Source organism: Tympanuchus pallidicinctus, unplaced genomic scaffold, assembly GCF_026119805.1.
Source record: "Tympanuchus pallidicinctus isolate F22 unplaced genomic scaffold, pur_lepc_1.0 scaffold3, whole genome shotgun sequence".
Lineage (NCBI taxonomy): Eukaryota > Metazoa > Chordata > Aves > Galliformes > Phasianidae > Tympanuchus > Tympanuchus pallidicinctus.
Genome location: NW_026294747.1, coordinates 26,833,424 through 26,853,711, shown reverse-complemented (window position 1 = coordinate 26,853,711; position 20,288 = coordinate 26,833,424). Strand labels below are relative to the sequence as shown.

Genomic DNA, 20,288 nt, shown 5'->3' with positions numbered 1-20,288 from the left:
CTTTTTTTAGTAACAAGATGGTCACCATATCATTTTATGGTTTCTTCCAGAGATAATACGTATGATTTTCCTGTTCCATAAGTGACTGAGGGATTACTTGGTAAAAATAAAAACCCTTGCATATTGCAATTATGCTGATGCAACCATATAACACATTCCATATAATCCCTAAGCTAGATCCCCTGCAGAAAGCAAAGCAGGGACTGCTCTGAGCAAATTCAGCAGAAAAAGTTGCACAGATCTCTCCCAAAATCTCCTCTTATGAAGATCAGGCTCCTGAAGCCACATCAGGATGAAAAAAAATCAGGAAGGAAGGGATGCATTATCTGGGTGATTCCCCAGACCTTGACAGAGGCACCACCTCCAACCACAGTACCCAGCATGCGTCATAGCTCTGGTGGGCAGACATAGAAACACCCAATGTCCCAACAAAATCCAAGCATGCAAGTTTTTTGGGGGGAAGGAGGGGGGGGGGGGGGGGGGAAAGGTTGTTTGTTTTTTAATATCAGGGCCATCAAAACCTTCACTTTGTTCTGCCTGCCTCTTTTTTAATTGCAAATTAATAGATCTGTGTACAAAAGCCTGGACTGGGTGAGTTCTTCATACACTGAGCCTGGCTGGTGATTACAGTGTCCCCTGTGGGTGCTTCAGTTCGGATTTCAGAAGTTCAGGAACTACCAAAACTTGAAAAATATGGGAGTATTACCACTGTATTATCATCACAGCATTGTAAGGGCTTCTTGGGTGAGATGGTTTTTTTGTTTTGTTTTGATTTTTCGCCTGGTCCCAGAACCTCACCAATGGACGAACACAAAGTCCTCAGGAGGAGACTTACCTGAAGCGTTGACTTCTTAAAAAAATAATAACAATTAAAAATTTGACTTCTAAATCTAAGTCAGGTCTCCTATGGAGCAGGAATGACAGTAGTTAGAGATGGAAAAGAGCCAGTAAGTCACTGAGCCTGGACTGCTGCAAGTTCCCAGAGACACGCCAAGGACATGTCAGGACTTGGCCTGGGACTGCATGTGATCTCAGCCAAAAGGGCAAGAAGTGGCGATGGGATGAGGACAAAAGCGATCAGCAGCTGCCTCTGCGCACTCTGCCAAAGGAGAGCCAGGGCAAGCCTCCTTGGAACAGAAGTCAGAACTTCTCAAGTTAGGCAGATGGTATTTGATCTGCTCTTATTACATAATCCTGAAAGGTCTGTACCCAGTTTTCTACTGTCCTAATAACGCTGTTTTGCATGTTACAAGAAACCTCAAGCAGCATCAATAAACTATTCTCACAGGGACAGTTTGCTGACACACTCTTCTTGCTTTTGCAGTACACAAGGTTATCTTTAATGGCAGAAAATATCTTTTTATTGTTCCCTGCTGACTTGGTGGAGATAGATCCACTGACCTTACCGCCTATGCAACTTGTAGTCTAGCTGGAGGATGTTCTAAGCAAAACTTTTGCTCCTAAAGGAGGCTGAGTTGTCAAGAAGCTCAGAGCTTTTCAAAGAAGAAATTTAAAGTAATGTCAGCATGCTCTGATTTTCAAACTTCATTCGGAGCCCGTAGTCCCATTCACAGGGCCCCGAGTTCATGATTTTGTTATTAGTTCAGCACAACCAATAAGCATGTTTGCACTTCACAGGGAGCACAGAGACCAAAAGGACTTTATAACAAGTGTGCAATTTCAGACTTTTGCACCAAGAATACACATTTGCATGGCAAAAAGCATTTGCAGTGGGGTGGATAGCCAAATAGCAGTAAGACTTGACCCCAGATTGGATGGAATATAGTTACATCAAACATACAAACACGAGCAGACTGGAGTCTTTCCACGCTTGAAAATCACTTCATTGCTAGACAGGTATTCTGTTTATGAAGAAGCAGAACTGCTTCTGACAGGTTCTTGGCGATACCAGGTAAAGTACTTCTGGGTAGGCCAATAAACATAAACAAAAAGGAGACTGGAACTCACCCAACTGGTGAAGGGGCTCTCTAGCAATACAGCACTCCTCAGGTAGCAGCCTAGGTACAAGACGTGCTCTTCCTTCAGTGGCTGGCCTTTATATGAGCGCAGGGCAGCTCCCACCTGAGTCCACTCCTTTTGCCCATGTGCAAAGCACAGGTGCAAGCAATGTGCCTGCGCTCCCTGGGCCAACCACACACTCCTTCACCAGGTGCTTAATCACCAGCTCAAGCCCTGACCTAACAGTTCCCCTCTAACAAGTCATTTAAAATGATGGAAAACATACACCTATCTTTTACACACGCGTAGTGCCCTTTTGAGACTATGAAAAATGCTGGATTTCTTCTTATTATATTACAGCATATGTGAATTCTGCTTGAAATACTTAATACAAAATGACATAATTTAAGACAAAATGAACAGAAATAAATTTAGGTTGCAGTTTTAGTGAAAGGAGGAAGACAGAAGGACTTGTTTTCAGACACAACATCTCAGCTGACGTAAAAGCCACAGTATCATCAGCCAGGAGAGCAGAACATTGGAGACAGTAGAGATAAGGTCTTCAAAACCCCTGTCAACTGCAAGCATGCAGCTTACCCTGTGCAGTGTGGGGATAACACTCCTGTGCATTGCCACAGCGTGTGCAGCTACACACATACAGTGAGCATGAAAGACACAGATTCACCAATTAACTGAGGAATGGACTACAGCAGTTGGTTCAAAAATGTATCAGAGAAAAATAATCTATCCGGTTGATTAACATTTAGTAACTTGTTCATTGAGAGGAACCTCTGTTGTTACATCACTCTTACTGAGAATATTTTCTGGGGGGGAAAAAGTTTTGGAAATTGCTGAAACGTTCTGTGTTGATGTTCTTTTGAGCGAAAAATATGCTTTTAAGACCAGTGGCTTTCCATTACTGAAGTTAAGCTCCCTGAGAAAAAAGAATCAAGAACAGGAAAACACAAAAAGCAAAATAAAACATCACTGTTTACTCAAAATCACTTATAAAACCACCGCCTTTCAAAACACAATACCTGACTTTTCATTCTGACTTGAGACAAGAGCATTTTTAAGCCCAGAAGTTCTTCCTGAGACAGAAATTATTTTCCTTTTTCCTCTATCCAGAGGGATCAGTCAGAAACACTCTGTTTTCTAATTCTATTTTTGTCCCTAAGCTTTTCTTCTTTCCACTTCTTAAATTATTTTTTCTTAGTTTCTTTTTATTTTCTTTCCTTTTCTGCCCTATGTACTGTAAAACAGAAGAAACTTGAGCTGGGAAGCCAAGATTATTTGCTCTTTCTCTCCTCCTTTCCTCTGTTATTCAGAGGGAGTATGAAAAGAGCTATATTAAGCTGAAATTTTATTCTGCCATCCTCTATTCAACAAAAGATAGTCCACTAAAGCCACTAAATCACAGATAACACTTCTCTGGGCAACATTATTAGGAGCTGACAGCTGGTGATGGATGAAGATCTCATCTTTTATAGAAAAAAATACATTTAATTTCCTTTGTACATAAAACAGAGAGCAAAGCATTGTGTATCTAAAGATAAAAAGAGACCCAGTGTATGCAGGGTGCCATACTTAAGGGGATACAATAATGGGGCTGTGTTTCAGAGCTTACATTTTACAGGACATCTTCAAATTAATTTAGAAACCACTATTCTTCAACTCTCAATAGACAGTGAACACTAAAAAAAGCAGAGGACATTTTGCGATCAGCTCCATTAGAAATAAGCAGCACAGAACCTGAGCTGTTACTTTTTACCAAGAACACTGGAAGAAAGGAGGAAAAAAAGAGAATGCATCTAGAGGAACAGACTGATGGGTTTCTCTCTGATTATTCCTGGGATTAAGCAAGACTCCTGGGAGCCACTGGGGCTCCCCAAGACTGATAACGGAAAGGATTTCACGCAGAACATGCACAGTAGAGTCAGTATCAACGCCAAGGATTTCATCTGCCACCTTGACAGATGGCTAAATGTTAAATTAAATACACTATTTGTCCATCAATTAAAGCACATGAAGCCTGACCCCAAGCATGCTGGGTGAAAGCACATAAATTTCTCCCGCAGAGACGCGTAAAACACAGTGCTGCCTTATTGCTAGTTTGTTTATTTTTTCCCTCAAATGACCTGTGACCACGACACATTCTACTTTTCACATTTGTAATGTATGAATGTATTTTACATGGCCTTTCTGCAGCACTAACAGCTGCTCCTTTGGTTGAATTTAATTTTAGCACACCTCCCAAGCAGGAGATGGTGCGGATGAAACTTTAATTACCTGTCTGTGCTAAGGAGGACTTTAACTGCACATGTTCAGCATGAAAATACAGTCGGTCTGATTCCAGCGGTAGGAAAGACTGCTTTGGTTCTCCTGGGGTAAGGAAGAGTTTAAGAAAAGCATCTGTATGGAGTTCTTGTTTCTATGTCCAGACTTTGGATGCGTCTGGCTGCAAGTCCTCATAGGAAAAGAAGGCCCAACAGTCAGCAATGACCTTACATTGAATATAAATTTGTAGTTAGCTAGGCTAAAATACAGGGGATGTTTACTGAGAACCTTACTCCAATGAAGGATGAAAAGAAACTTTCCACTGAAAACACTGAGGAAAAAGCAGTCTTTCCAAAAACAGAAAATTATGGAAAATTCTGTGCTCATATTCAGGTCATTTCTGCTTTCTCTAAGACTTTAGACCAACACTTTTTTTCCTTATTTTTCTCCAGTTCCCATAAGAAACATCGCTTGAATTGAAGGGTAATACTTAGGCTTTCCTCTTTCTTACAGAAAGAAAAGCCCATAGAAAATGCTGGAAATCAACATGCAGCTTCTCCTGGGCTTGTGCTGGAAGTTCAAACAGAGCAACTTAAAGCAAATCCAAGATCATCGAGAATTACAAGGATTTCAGAAGGTGAAACATACTGCTTTAAGTTTCACTTATAAACACAGTACACAGTGTACACGCAGTTAACTGTAAAACTTCCACAGAACGCTCACCTTTAAACCACCCCAGGTTACTGCTTCTCTGTGCAGAAATGGGTTTCTCCTGATGCGAGTGCTCAGCACTGTGCACGTGTTCCTGCCAACACCGATCAGTGTTACTGATCCTGTTTGTCAGGACTGCTCCCCACCTGCTGATGGGGTGTATCTAAGACAAAGCATTCTGTAGTCTGCTTTAAAAGTTCCACCACTCATCTCTCATTAGGTCCCTCAAAAAGTAATGCCTTCTATTTGTTTCCACGCAAACCACAACAGTTACAAAGAACACAGTAACACTATTTGATAGAGCAAATTCTCAGCTACAAAACGTTGTTTTTCAACACAGTCACCACCATTTGCCCATGAGCTGATTGAGATGCTCTTCATTTTGTGATATCACAGCTGCGCATGGCTGCCCAGAACAGAACTTTTCTTTTTCACTGCCGTCCCCACTGCTGAAACAGTGCTAACAGCTGGCAACCATCCAGCTGGACACTCATTGGTGCTACACTGAGCTCACAGATTCACAGGGCCTTAGAAAGGACCTCTAGGGACCACCTCTGCTAAAGCTCTCCTGATCCTGGAGACAGCTGTAATTCATCAACTCTGGACTCTCAGCAACAGGTGCTGGATGCTTAGATTGACAGATCAGGAACTTGGTAGGGCTGTTCCCAGGTACGCTAGAGATGATCAGAAGTGGCTTTCAGAAGGATAATTAAAACAAAACAAAACAAAAACAAACAAAAAAAAACCAATCAAAATAAGCATGAATCCCAAACCAACAAATGTTTGCCTCTCTGTGTTATGAACTACAATTCTCCTTATTTCTGGAGTGTCTTCTATTTCAGGATGTGTGACAACTTAAGAGACTTTAATAGTGTCTCTCAGTCTGGTACTTTCATAAGTATTATTTCCAATTCTGTTGCCGAGAAAAGCACAGCATAAAACATGAGGCTGTCGTCCAAATGCATGGCAATAAGGCAAAAATCCTGAGGCAGCTCTACCCATTTTATGAAAAGGACAGCTTCTGAAGCTGCCAAATGTCACTGCTGGTTTTTTTGTTTTGTTTTGTTTTTGTTGTTTTAATTCAAAAACAAATAAAAGGGGGTGGGGGGAATAAATGGGATTTTTCAAGTGGAAGATCACTAAATATTCAGTCCAACTGGGACTATCGCTTCATGCATACCTTGAAGAGAAGGGGCAAGTTAAAATGTTTTCCAACTGCATGTCATTTCTGTGCTAAGATAAGTCCATCACTTTCCAGAAATGTCATCTCAAAGGCAGTTACAAATATGCCCTTGGAAATTACAAGAAATACAACACCTGTGAAAGTGAAGTAGGGGAACACTGCAACCCACAAAGAAATATCAAAAGCCAAAACTGGGTCCTACATCACAACATTAAAAGTGTTCTCCACAGAATTAACTGCAACCACATTCCAGAAATGTTAAAATAAGATTACTGATCCCAAAATACCCCTCGTATCAATTTCCTAAAAATACATGGGTTATTTTCAGTGTGTGATTTGGCCACGAAGGAACGTGATATACATAAGGGCTTCATCAAAGAGAAATATCTTTTCTTCTTCCCATGAGGGAAGAGGTAACTTTTCCTATGTGCTGTTCTTAGAAAGCCACATGCTTATTTCAGGGGAGGTATCATACCTAATGTGTGCAAAACTGGAAGCTATTGATTCCTCACCATCTGCAAAATAAAGGTAACTTCAGTCAAGGCTGGGAAAGGAAGACACTTCCTCTGGAACAGACATAATGAATCTGAAGAATCCACTTAAGATGGGTCTATGCCATGCAACGTAAGGAAGCAATTCCAGTGGCCCAGCTAGCACCTTAGCAGCTGCCATGGTGCTAGTGTTAGTAGGAGCTCTAGCTCAGGGAAGGCTGTCACTGCACTTACTGCACTCTGAGCAATCAATCTTGCTGCTGCCAGTGGAGCTGCACCAGAATTTGAATTTAGGAGCTGAAAAGATGCTTAGCAAGCTAGGCAGTTTGAGTCGCTCCTTATTTGTGCTTATTTTATATCTTCTTTGCCCGAGAACATCGTATTAACTTCCAGGTAAAAAAGAATGTAGAAACAATGAAATGTTCCTTCTTCTCAGTTATAGCAAAGCTTAATGTCCACATATTCTTGGTTTTTATAATAATTTTATAATAATTTCCTTATAGCATATACATTTGCCTTGTCTTGTACTGCTCCTCTTGGTCCTCTCATGGTTATTTGCTAGCACATTTACTTAGAAGCAAAGGTACATATGGTTCTGCACAGGGAAACGCACAAACACACAGCTCCAGCCTTGTTCCAAACGAGATACACATTCTGATGGTCTTCACAGCTCTGTCAGGAGAAAACCTGCAGAAAACATGGCGAAGTCATTTTACTTACTGCTTTATGACTTGCTCCTCAAACTCTTCAAAAATCAAGGTAGATTTCTCTTCCTGAAAGACTGGACCTTATCACAAGAGACTGAAAAAACTACATGCTGAGAGAAGATTTACATGAGCACAAGGAAGCTACCCCTAAATAAAGTGTCCAAAGGGACATTTCGACTGCATTTCACAAATCCCCTGCAGAGAGAATAACCACACGTTTGTGAGTTCCCAAGGTTTTATCTATAGGCATCACTGAATACTCTGAATCCAGAATCTACAGTTAATTTGTGCTCTAGTGCTCTATTCCTCTGAAGAAGCATATCCTCCTCTAATAGCAAATAAACAGCAAAGACAAAAAGATGTTTCAGAATAATTCATCAAAAGGTAAGCATTTTTGAGCATGTGCACAAATATGCATGTAATCATACACATAAGATGCCCTTTACCACTACACAGTACTTCAGGAAGATGCTGCTGCAATGCTTGCTCACATGAAAACTGCACACATCTTGGTAACTTAAGCTGAGAAGCTCCAACACAAAGGTCTTGCCTGCATGCAGACACTGATAGTTAAACTAATAAAAAAATCAGCCCACAGCTAAATAAATGCTACTTGACCAATTACCAGCTGACACTCTGCACATGCTCCTGTACAGACAAGTTCCTGAAAATGAAACACAAGAACATTATTTAGCCAAAAACAAGCTCACTGTTTCCGAACAGTTCATATGCCTGTGGAGTCCCTGCCAAGCTTAAGAGCTTGAAGTCATGCAGGGGCTCTCCAAAGCAGCACTTATCTGGTCACACAGATCAAGATGACAGCACTGTTGTTTTCACTGTGGCACTGAGAAATGACTCTTGAAATGTGAACTCTTGCTGAAGAACCTCTCTTTTGAACTGTGGTTGTCAAAAAACAATGAAAAAGAAAAACTGTGATATTCCCAAAATCAGGTTTTTTGTTTTGTTTTGTTTTGTTTTTTAATTGAGAACTCTCATATACAGCCTGTGGAATTCTGTGCAAACAGAAGCAAACAAAGAGCTTCATACAACATAGTGCTTTTTGGTTTGATCTCGCATTCAGTTATATACATATTGGCTTGAATTGCTCAGGACAATTCCTCCATCCCAAATCTGTTCCTGATGCTGGTTTAGAACATAAGGTAGTCCAGCCTGAGACTTGGTTCCATAGGCAGCAAAGCAGGCTTGCTCAATCACTCTGTCTTGAGACGGGCAGCCTCTCGCCGTTGCTTCTGAACAGTCCTGGAATCTTCCCACAGCTGGGGTCCTCTGATGTTCTCCCAGTTATCCAAGTCAGATTTTTCCAATTTCTGCAGATAAACATCAAACAGAAGTGTCACCTTGAAAGCATTATGATTTAAAATATGCATTAATTTGAACTGTTTTCTATCTGTGCAAGACACAGCATCACCATCGGGGTGAAGAACTGTCATCCACCCTCCAAAAGTTGTTCAACAACAAAGAGAAATAATTTGGAAGTATTCATATAGCTAATAAATGATTAAGGTGGCATTACTGCCACTGCTTATCAACAGATAAGGAAAGGTAGAATAAGAAGACCTACAGCATCTGAACATGACTGAAAGCATTTCTGTATTCATTCTTTCTTCGCTCACCTTGTTTTCCAGATCAGTTCCTCATGTGCAAGTCTGCCTGAGTTGGGAACGATAAGCGTTGGTATAGCTGCATCACTTTTAGTGCTGACCTCAAGTATTCTGTCAGCACAGATACAAATCTTGCTGGAAAAGAGGAATCATCCAGCACTATGAGAGACAGTAACAGTGCAATTCCCTCAAATCCGTGCAGTTTTAAGTGGAGAGAAGTGCACGACGCTTTCTGCTGCCTAGCTTTGTATGGTACCCAATAGACACAGGCCTCTCACGAAGTCGTACACAGGATGTGCTTATTGGCCAGGCTGTTAGCATATACTTAAAAACTAGTTAGATTTTAAATGATCTCCTTACCTGTTCCTATTATCCCCACTCAGATGAGGTACTCACCACAGTCTTTATCTAGCCTGAGGGTAGAGCAAAAAGGAGAAAGAGGAGCCCCTCTAGCTTCACCCATCAAGTGCTGCTGTTGAGGAAGCTGCTGCTGTTGGAACTCACCTCCACAGTCTGGGAGAGATGCAGAAGTACCTAGCAGGTGCAGACCCAGAGCCAAACCCCACCCAATGCTCTGTAGATGACAGCTTGCTCTATCAAATAGTGCTACTGTGCTCTTTTTACTTGCTGTAGTTTGCACTGAAATAAATAGGAGGCAACGCTTTTGGAGCAATGTAGTTTAATTTGAGCTTGTAGTTTAATTTGCTTTAATTTGCATGCAAATACTAAGGGACTTTAAAAATAACTGCAAAACAATTCAACAGCTATAACAGACCTGCTACTATGAGTTCGTGTTATATAAAAGTTTTCTGCCACTTCTACAATTTGCAATAAGTTTTGTCAGATATCAAAAGAAATTAGGCAGCGCTCAACAGAAGATCTACGAGAACACAGACACAGCAGACTTTCCCAAGGTAGAAGCAGCTGAGTTTCTCATACAGTGGAGCTGGCATGGGTCTTTCTGAAGCATGGCCCTCACTATTTATACATCTTATAACTAGCTGCTATTTGATTTCAGCTGGAAGGGATCCGTGCTGACCTAGGAAGAGGGAGAAGGAGGGTGCTCAGGGAAGGGACGCATCATGCCATGCATCAGCAACTATCCACTCTGCAAATTCAGACTTTAACACCTGATTCATAGCCTTGTGCTTTAGCATATGGCAGGCCTGCTGATTTTATTAAGCACAGAGGTACCACACAGCTGTGAAGTTCTAAACTATTACCAAGGGTGCTCAGCTCCCAAAGTCCAAACAAGAAACAGCACTTAAAATATATACCACAAAGCTTGTAAAACCTGAAGATACACTATGTAAGTGTATCAAGAGAGAGATGCATACTGGAGAACCTTACCAAAAGTTTGTATTAATCTGCCCTGGAAATTCACAATGGCTTTTCAAAGAGTTTATAAAATCTTCCAATGGAAAGAGTAGAAGCAGCTGGAAAACACACTGTGATCTAGTGACAGAATAAAGCTACCACAGCTCTCTGCAGTAAATGCAATTGCCTCAAACTACAGCGCAGATGAGATGTATGTACAGTTCTTTTTTTTGTCAATTAAAACACAAAGAATTAAAAAGTCTACTGAATGCAGAAAGAAACATTTTTCTTATTTATTTTCTTTATATTTACATAAAAGGTAACTTCTTTCCCTCTACAAAGCTTCTTCAGACTACCCAAGCCGCATCACACTGTTAGAATACAGGCATGATGGCAGGGTTTCTTTCCAAATGAAGCGAACCTGACTGGACTGGTTTCATTTTTTTTTATTTTTAGACCCCTGTACTGTGCCCACCTGATTTCACCATAAAGATGGTAAGCCATCTCCAGCTTTTACTGAATCCATACAGTCTGGCAGTTTTAAAAGTGAAAAGCTTTTTTTCCCAGTCAAATGTACTAAATAGTCAATCATTGGAGACTACAATGAAATGTAATCAGATCAGACCAGCCCCACTTTCCCTGCTCATCTCAAATAGCCCCAGGGATAATGAAAATTAGCTGTTTAAAGTAAGATCAGTGTAGTCCATTAAATCTACTGATTCACTTCCTAAATCAGCTAAACTGCCTCTTAAAAGTACAGGACTGACAGAAGCTGTAAATCCAAGAAAAAATGCAGTTATGCAGGCAGGCATAGTGAACAAAAAAGAACATTCAACTCTTTGCAACACAGCTGACTTCTAAAACTTTTGTTAAACAGCCCACATGGCACCAGTGCACTGCAGAGGACAGAAAGAAGCCTTCACCTGTGAGCTGGTTCAAATATCTGGCTGGTTGGTTAGTAAGTAAAAGCCATAATCCTCTGTAAACCTTACAGTAAAATAATTTTTTTAAGAGTTTGAGTTCTACTCCTGCAGGATCGTTGTCAGGCCACAACAAACCCAAATTGGCAAAAATACGTGTAGAGCCTTGCTGCAATGATGGACTTAATTCAGAGTTGCCACTTGCAATAAACGTTTGGCTGTAGTCTGCTTCCTACATATGAAATCCCGTTTATTGCATAGCGCATTGCAATAAGTTCTGTGACGAGTGCCACAGAAAGAAATAACTCTAACTCAAAGAGACAATTATTTCCCATTATTATAGTAAGCAACCCCATTTGCAGATAAAAGCTTAGCCAGGGAAGAACATACTATGGCTGAGAAGCAATGAAAGAAATGCATTAAACTTGGCTGTTCTTGCTAGACTGTCAAAACAGCTTGAAGTCCATGAAAGATAGACTGAAGAGCTCCATTCTGACACAGAGATGCAGACGTGCAGAGTTAAGGTTTACACTATATTTCCTCCAGAGGGACTGAAAGCCTCAAGTTTATCATCACATTTCTCGGGTTTTATTATCATTTTTTCCACAGCATTTTTCCCAGAGCCATGTCTCTGACATCTCATTTTCATAATAAAATTTTGGTTTCACTCACTTTGCTTAGGATGCAACAAAATTTTATATTTAATTATCTGTGATTTAATTATCTATATTTAGCATCCCTAAGATTAAAAAGAGGTACCTTTCTTTTTTTCCAACTAGAGAATGTTTAGTTTTTGTATTAGTTATACGTAAGTGTATTAGGAAATTGAATGCTATGGCCAGAATATTTTTTGCTCAGTAAGGGAAGAAATGTGAAGTTTTTGCATTTAAGTCTCCACAGGTTTAATTATCTTTTTAGCTTTGCTGAAGACTGGCAAAATCCACACAGATGAAACCAACAGAGTTCTTGTTGCTACCTTCGGTAGGACCCAATGCTATTCACCTACAGCACAAACAATTAACTTAGCACGAGCTTGGTTAAGAGGCTCTTTCTACATAGGTTATTTTCCCCTTAGTTTGGACAATTCAGCACTGTGGGGCTGTGCCCCAAATCAGAAAAACTGAACTACACTGGGATATACTGTTTAGAAATTAACTCTATTTAAGCATAAGACTACGCAAACACTCCAACTGGCATGGCAGAAGGAATCGTAGGATTGAGAGTGAACAGAAATATCTTTAGTTGGCAATGTTGTAAAGGATTTGTATCATAGATGCCATCTATTTGCAATGCCAAATTGTCTATTACATTTTTTTCCCAATCTGAAGAATGAGAAATGCTTGCCTTCGTCTCAGAGGTATCATCAAGTTTAACGTTTGCAGAGTGCACTCATAATCTCGTGTGAAGATGCTACAGCGATACAAATTACTTAATAAAACAAACAATTAAGGTAGTTGGTTAGAACTATATGGTTACACAACTTTGCCATGACTTCCCCCTTTACTCTTAATATGAAAATCTTGGAAGTCACACTAAATCTCACGAAATAACTTGCTATGTATGCATCACACTCACACAGCACACACGATGGACTTCTGGGTTCAAAGAATTTACAGAGCGGTATGGATGAAGTCAAGAGAATTCAAGCTGCGTGGGTCATTTGCTTCATTGTTTCTTCCTTCATCAAAATTGAAACTCTGAAATAGTCAACGTATAAAGAACAGCCCAAGTTCTTTATTACACCTGCAAAATCAAACGTCCAAAATTCAGCAAATTCCACACTGAATTAAGTAATGAAGTACACTTAGCATGGATTCTACTTCCCTGGTATATGGAAGTCTTATTAAGCTATGGTTAACTTGTGCTTGGAAGTAAAAAGCTGCTTACTGAGGTTTATTTTATGAATTTACACTTCGGGAGACGTAGCCAAGCTGACAGCAGTGAGAAATTTCTGGATGTTAAGTGTCTTATCTTGCCAACTTTGCATCATAATGAACTCTGCAAAGGACTGTCCTGGTTTCTGCAGCAGAGCCCTCTAAAAGAGGGACAGACACTTGGGATGTGTGCAAGCTCTCTTTCAACTATTGAAAGCTGAGCTTGGCTGAAGGAGATCCAAGATCTTTTGCAGTGCAGAAGTGTAGTAAGAGCAACAAATCACTTCTGAACCCTCTAGGTCTGTGGCTAGGAGGTAGAGCAGATGCATTTCCACAGCTTGTCCCTGTCAAACGCCTGCTGAATTTTTAAGCTGGCAACACAGAGAAGGTTTCTTTCACGTATCTTACTTGGATTATAAATACACTTTCAAGTGTGAACTATTTTTTCACTATGTGTATCTAAAGTTTGGCAAAATGTATCTGTCTAACAATTACAAAAAAAAAAACAACACAAAACCTCTTGAACATCTAAACCGAAAAGCATTGTACAAGGATCGAAATACACTGGACTTACAAGTCACACCTGGTGTTTTTCCCTCTGAAGAGATATGAAAACTAGGCTTTTACAGGCTTCTTATGTGAGAGAAAAAAAAGCTGTAATGAATATCAGAGGGAAAGGGCTAAGAGACCACCAGCAGAAGAAATGATCAGGTGCTGTGAAACTGCGAAACTAACACCAGTGTGTGGAAATAAGAAAAGAAACAACTAGAATAACTATACAACAATAATGTCAAATTAAACTTCAATCGAAGCCTTTACATGACTGCCTCAAAGTAACACCCTCTTTCAAATCAGCAGCCAACTGCATTAAATAGTGTAGCTCTCCAAGCTCCTGATTTCAACCTGTGTCACACACAGCACCGCCCCTATCCTGGCCTCAGCCAGCTCAGGCAGCACACAGAGATGCTGTTCTTTACAACTTCCTTTCTCTTCTATACCTTCCTGCTGATTTTCAATACATCTCTCTTCCAGAACTCGCTTGTCAATTTATATGCTTAAGCAGAATGCTTTTCTCTTTGAAAAACTATGGCTTTGGTCAGCTGTTAGCAGAGCAACTTCAGTCCTTCCAGTCAAAAATAGTTTTTCTAATGACATCAATGGCAACTTTTGATTTGTGTTATTGGGCAGATGTTTGATGAGGACACTGATATGGGTGCTGGTGCCCCTCTGTACTGCCAAGGTCAGTAAAGATACTTCTCAGCAATACTGCTGACGGCATAGTAAACAAGTAGCTTGAAAATACACCATTCAATCTGTCTGTACCAATGGGCCCTCAAAATGTTGTACCTGAGAATGACTGAAGCACTTATCTGAATTTTTCCAAGAATAAAGAGGAAGTTTTAGGAGGTAAATTCTGGGGTATTACTTTGGTTGGAGTATGTTTCAGGTTTAAACCTCCTCCACTTTCATTTTTGAGCTGTAAGATGGCACAGTGAATGCTGCCTGCCTCAGTGACCTGCTGGGAAGATGCCATGAGAGGACGGAGCACCGCAGATCAAAACATTAACAGCATTTCATTCAGCCTTGTAACTGCTCAATGAACAAAACTCAACTCTAACCAGACACATCACAGTGCCTGGGGTTAAACAGGGAATGTGACCACTCAGTTATTAAGAACCTGATTATTCCATTAAAAACTGCCAGTATCCATGATCAGTCTCCAGCACCATCTCATTCTCCTGCTTGATCAATACGTCTCTTAAGACATACAGCATCCCACTCTTTGTCAGTAACTTGCAATGCACAGTATGTTTGTACCATTTAAGTGCTACATAAAGATGGTCTACAGTAATTTGAAAAGGAAGGAAAAAGCATGTGAGAACTGTACTAGCAACCTTCTGAAGTCTTTCAAACAGCTCGAGTGCCTACATGGGCATCATCTGGCAGTCACAGTATTCTTTGACTTCCAGATTCCAGATAGTTTCTAAGGAAGCTCTTATCTCAGTGACCTGGCAAAGTGGCTTTTTACTGGCCACTTCATGTTAGTTTTGCTTTCCCTTTTCTCTTTTTGTCCATTCCATAAACACTACCTGCTTTGCTGCATCCACTTCAGAGGCAGTAAATGCAAGGAATGTATAAAGCCTCAATGGCATGGCTAAATTCCCATACACTGTATTAAAAGCTGCTTTAGAGTTACTTCATACCAAAGATCTAGCAATTCCGCACTGGAGGCCCACTAATGACAGATGTGCTTTACATTTCTACATAGTCAGCTCCTCAGAAGAACACTCCCAGCGCTGCCTGGGAGATAGCTGCTTCCCCTAGGACCATAAATGAACAAATTCAGTTGTGCTGTGTGGATGTCACTTTCCCTACTCTTTAAAAAAAAAAAAAAAAAACACAAACTTTTGTTGACAGAGAACACACAGAGTTGGCCCTAACATGATGAGAGCTGCTCTGTTCTTCTGGGTTAAAAAGCCACACAAGGATGCAGGCAGTTACAAAGATGTCTATTTTGGAAAAAGGAGAAGAGATTATTTGTACAACATATGTGTACACTGCAGTCCAGTTTGCTGCCAGACTGCACTGTTAGCTGCCTTACTTTGGTTTTTACCTATGAGAAATCATCATCATCTTACGGGGCTAAGAAACATGCAGATGCAATACACATAAAGAAACAGTTCATACCTACTGAGAATCCCATGCAAAGAGATGCTATAAAAATGAGTAGAAAAAAAAAATTAGAGGACTGTTTGCAAAGATGAATTCCAGAAATAAGGCCAGGGGGAAGTGATGTCCTGTGAGCTTTCCTCAGGAGGTATGTGTCTCTTTCTGAATGAAAGCTTTCTCACAGCACCTCTTCCTAAGACCCTATTCCACCCACCACTAAATTCCACCTTTATCTGATTGTTGTTGTTTGTTCAGTTTCTTTTAATCACATTTTGAGGCACTAGAGCTTTGAGAGTGCAAGAAGGAGGAGAAAACTGCTTGGGTATGGATTGCATACACACTCAGAATAAAACTCCGAGTGCAAGGTATTTTTAACCAAAATCTTTCCCTTGTCTTGTCCACGGCAGTCTCTATGGCAAGCTAACAGCACTTTGTCCTACTCTACAAAACCAGAAGTGATGAGGACTTACAGTGAAAAGAGTCCCCAGTTCAGTTTACACTGGAGTAACTGAAATGCAAACAGCTTCATCCAGTGCTTGTCCAATGTACAACCTGGAAGACAGGCAGAACCCATGACTGTCTGGAGCAACTTTGCTTAACAACACTCTGACAAAGAAAAGATGGGAAGGGCTTAAAGGAAGAAGGAACAACATCTCATCTCACTTGGTGTCATAAACCAGCGTGGATTTTCTTCCCTGATATTTTTAACATCTCTTAAACAGCTCAAGATACATAGCCACTAGCATTTAGCTCACAGACACTGAAGTAAATCAATCAAACAGGCCAATCCATTAATTTTCAAACAATAACAACAAAGTCAGTAATCCTCTGGTATCAACCAGGGAACCAACAAGATGCTTGCAGATTTCAGCCTCTGCTGAATTATCTTCCAGTACAGTCCTCCCATCCGTACCTCTAATGTATCTACTGAATACTCTTAAGACAGTAAATACACAGGTTATAGTCCCAAACCACCCCACCATACCTCTGATTTTGATTTTTTAACTGTCCTGGATAAACATTTCAGCACTGCCATTGCAATACCTCTGCTATAATTCTCAAGACAAACAGTGAGATGTCCATTCAGAGCTTATACTGACCTTTATTTGATCTATCAAATTATGAGGAACAAAATCTGCAAACCACTCAGATACATTAAATCAGGAGTAGTATTCTCTAGACAATCACACAGCACTGTACTCTACTCACTTATCCTGTGCCAAGTCCAACAGTTCACAACCAGTTGAAGGAAAACTTTAAAATTTTGCAATTTAATGTTCTGTAAGCCAGACTTTTTTTTTTTTTCCTGTTATGTTCAAATGATGTTCCTATCTGTTAATAATGGCCTTTGTTACTATCTTTGTTGCACCAGAGAACTCGTCAATAGCTGGCACTTTCCTCTAGTGAAGGTATTTATATACAACCAGCGTTCCTTTACGCACTTTCAAAAGTATTCAAATCTTTACTTGAGGCATTTTCTCAAGCCCTAAGTGCACACATCCAGCCTTTTCTGCAACCTATTTGATTACTAAAGTCCTGTTCAAAATGTGGACATCAGAAGCGGATATTGCACTTGAGTATGAGCTTCATCAATAACACACTCAGAAGTAAAAGTCATCTCTTCCTACTATCTGCCATTCCAGTTTATATTTATAAAGTCTGAATTAGCTCTTTATGCCACAGCACCACTATAGAAGATCAATCTGAATTATTCATTCACTGACTCCTAAATCTTTTCCAGAGTTGCTGCATTTCATCACACAGTCCACTCTGACCTGCATTTCCATTTTTTTAACAGATAAGGGAGGCTTTTTTAACAAGTACTTCGCTCATTTGATGGGCCCCGCTTACCAAGTAACGCTGAAGATGTCCCAGCACCTTCCTGGCCACACTTTGACTACTTCAATACTTTGGTGTCACTTGTACATCAGTAATGATTTTACAGTTCTTTCCAGATCACTGAAAAAAGAACTCAGTATTGCCTAGATATGTCAACCTGTCAACTTACTTAAAAGAAAACTCTGTGATGTCCTTTTATCAATCTTCTCTACCTTCTCATTTACTATTTTCACAGCAATAATTTTACATTATTTAACTGTACCTCAGTTCCTGCTGGTTAAAAACATATCTGGTTTAAACTCAACTGATTTTTCCATCATAAAATTATAATTCTGTAGGTTATTAATATGTTCTTCTTAAGGTTGTTATTGGCTGTTGGGTTTTTTGCTTGAAAAACCCTAAACAACAATTCTTTATTTCAGGGTCCGATGTGACTGACTTGAAGCAGGATCATTTTTTTTTTACTGTCTACTACATCACTATTTTCACAAAAGTACAGAAACAAAATGTCAAAATAAGGAATGCAATTTTGGCATCACATTTAAACAATGACAAGGAATATATTCTGATTGTTAGGTATCCACAAAAAGTTTGTTACTCATCACCATAATCAGTTCTTCACCCCTTTCTTCCAGGGGGTTTGTTTAGTTTGTTTAGTCTTTTTGCACTTTCAAATACAATACTCTAGACTTTTGTCACAGGTCAAGAACTTGACATTTTTTACAGTGTGTTCTACAAGGCACAGCTCAGCAGCAGAACTACATTTCCATTAGTACCAGTGACACTAGTGGACAGAGCTGTGATTTATTAGGCAAAAGGGAGCAGCAAGGACTAATTGGCTGGATGAGGACACAGAAGTGTGTGAGAGGAATGCCTAAACAACAGAGAACACACGCAAAGGTAGCTTGTTCCTATGAGGTACAACCTCGTAATGAATGGCATTACTAACAGATCTGAGATACCAGAAATGCCGTACATAATTCAGATGCAAATACAATCTTGCTCAAATCAGCACACTTTCCAAAAACATTCCTATATGAATAAATGGTAAAGTTTGTTTAGTTTGAGGGAGTAGTAGTTAATAAACAAGATGATAAAAACATCTTTGTTAATTTTCTTGCTGTATGTTGATTGTATCTGTGATTACTTCTTTTCTCATCACCACCACATCACACTGAAGAAAAAGTGCAGACTTCAACAGGCATGAAATAGGAGAACTGTTGTTGTCGTCTGTAATAACCCAATAAAGGTACATCCTTAAGCAGAAATTATTACATTATAAAAGAATCCAGTACATATTCAAAATGTAGACTTTTGTAAGGGCAAGAAGACAACTTTAAAAGTCATTGTGAAGGGAGAGCAAAGGACATTTGCATGCATCAAGCAATCATGCTTCAGAAGAGCTGGCTTGGTCCCCTCAGTAACAGCTGCAGATATAATGCTAATAATATCATAAAATAAGGCTTCACATATTAAAACAGCAACTTTTTTTTGAAACTGCCCTTGATCTTTTATCACACCAAATTTAGAAACAGCCACCAGTGTAATCCTCCAATGTGACCTAAATATAGAATTAGATGTTCTTAAGAGCTGGACCACATGGGGTCCACAGAAAAGTGCTCTCCTAAATGTCAGCGGTAACTCAGTGATTGGTCAGATTTTGTCCATCAGAATAGAGAGGCAGTAAGTATTGATTAAAACTGTCAAATAGTGACAGAGAGGCCGTGAAGTACACGCTTGACTGCCGAACTGCTGGTGGTTCCGCCAGCTTCACTGAAGCAAAGAATGAGTATGCCTCCTGCCTGCAGTAAAGCACACATTGAGACTGGAGACCAAAACAATGATCTGGATCTCTTCTAATTATGTGGAAATTCACATCCATTTGTTTTCCTATACTGGCCTGCCCTCCCTAGAACCCAAGCACTGCTTTGGAAAACTTTCAGCATGAGAACACTCAGCAGTTTAGATTAAGAAAAAGTAAGATTGCTTCTGTCACTTCTGTCCATCAGGAAGGAACCTCATTACCTGAGTAGGCTTGTAATACGTTGTTATGCGGGCCACATCCTATTACCATTGATTTCTCCATAAAGCTGATGCAATTATGGCCATTTAAATATTACCCTTCAACTATTTACTTATCTTGTTGGAAAGAAATCTAAGCATATCTGAATACAGATCAGTTGATTTTGTGGTTAGGCAGCAAGTAAAATAGAGATGCGGTTCTTTTTATTGCTCGTGGTTCTTCCATATAAATGAATCAGAGTGGACACACTTATATTCTATGGAAAACGAGATGCAGAGTAATTGCAGAGGCATTCAGAACTGACTGGATTTGTATGTGTTGAGTTTCCACTTGAGCTTTCCACATTACTTAAAGATCAAAACTTTTTATTTCCCACACCAAAGAACACAGTTTGTTATAGAACACAGCTCCAAATTATTTTCAGTAATGGTAAAACATTGTCATAAGTCTAGCAAGTAGGCAGATGTTCTGCAAAATTGCATAGGTAGAAGTGCAAAAGGTTGAGAGTTCTTTCACAGATGAGTCACAGAAGAGTAATGTAATAGAAAGGTTTTATTAGCAAGACCACGTACCACCATTTGGACTCTTAAGTGTCAGAGCTATGGGTGCAATCAAGCTCTTGAAGGGCTTGTGACAGGAATGTTGAATGCCATAATCACCGGGAAGACCACGGCGATAGACAAAGTGTTAACTAG

The 20,288-nt window shown here is 39.9% G+C and overlaps 2 protein-coding genes across 3 annotated transcripts in view; both read right to left on the bottom strand.

The window, feature by feature from the left end:
* Window positions 1-7,410, bottom strand: part of SLC8A3 (solute carrier family 8 member A3) — a 126,303-nt gene extending 118,893 nt beyond the window's left edge. For both annotated transcript variants that reach the window (XM_052693653.1, XM_052693655.1), the window contains exon 1: window positions 1,969-7,410. The gene's annotated coding sequence lies outside the window, so the exon portion shown is untranslated. The remainder of the gene's footprint in view (window positions 1-1,968) is intronic.
* Window positions 7,411-8,275: 865 nt separating this feature from the next.
* The window catches only part of LOC128085799 (cytochrome c oxidase assembly protein COX16 homolog, mitochondrial), a 37,051-nt gene continuing 25,038 nt past the window's right edge, over window positions 8,276-20,288 (bottom strand). The window contains exon 4 of the mRNA XM_052693672.1: window positions 8,276-8,656. Coding sequence (XP_052549632.1) covers window positions 8,540-8,656 — 117 coding nt within the window. The 3' untranslated portion in view covers window positions 8,276-8,539. The remainder of the gene's footprint in view (window positions 8,657-20,288) is intronic.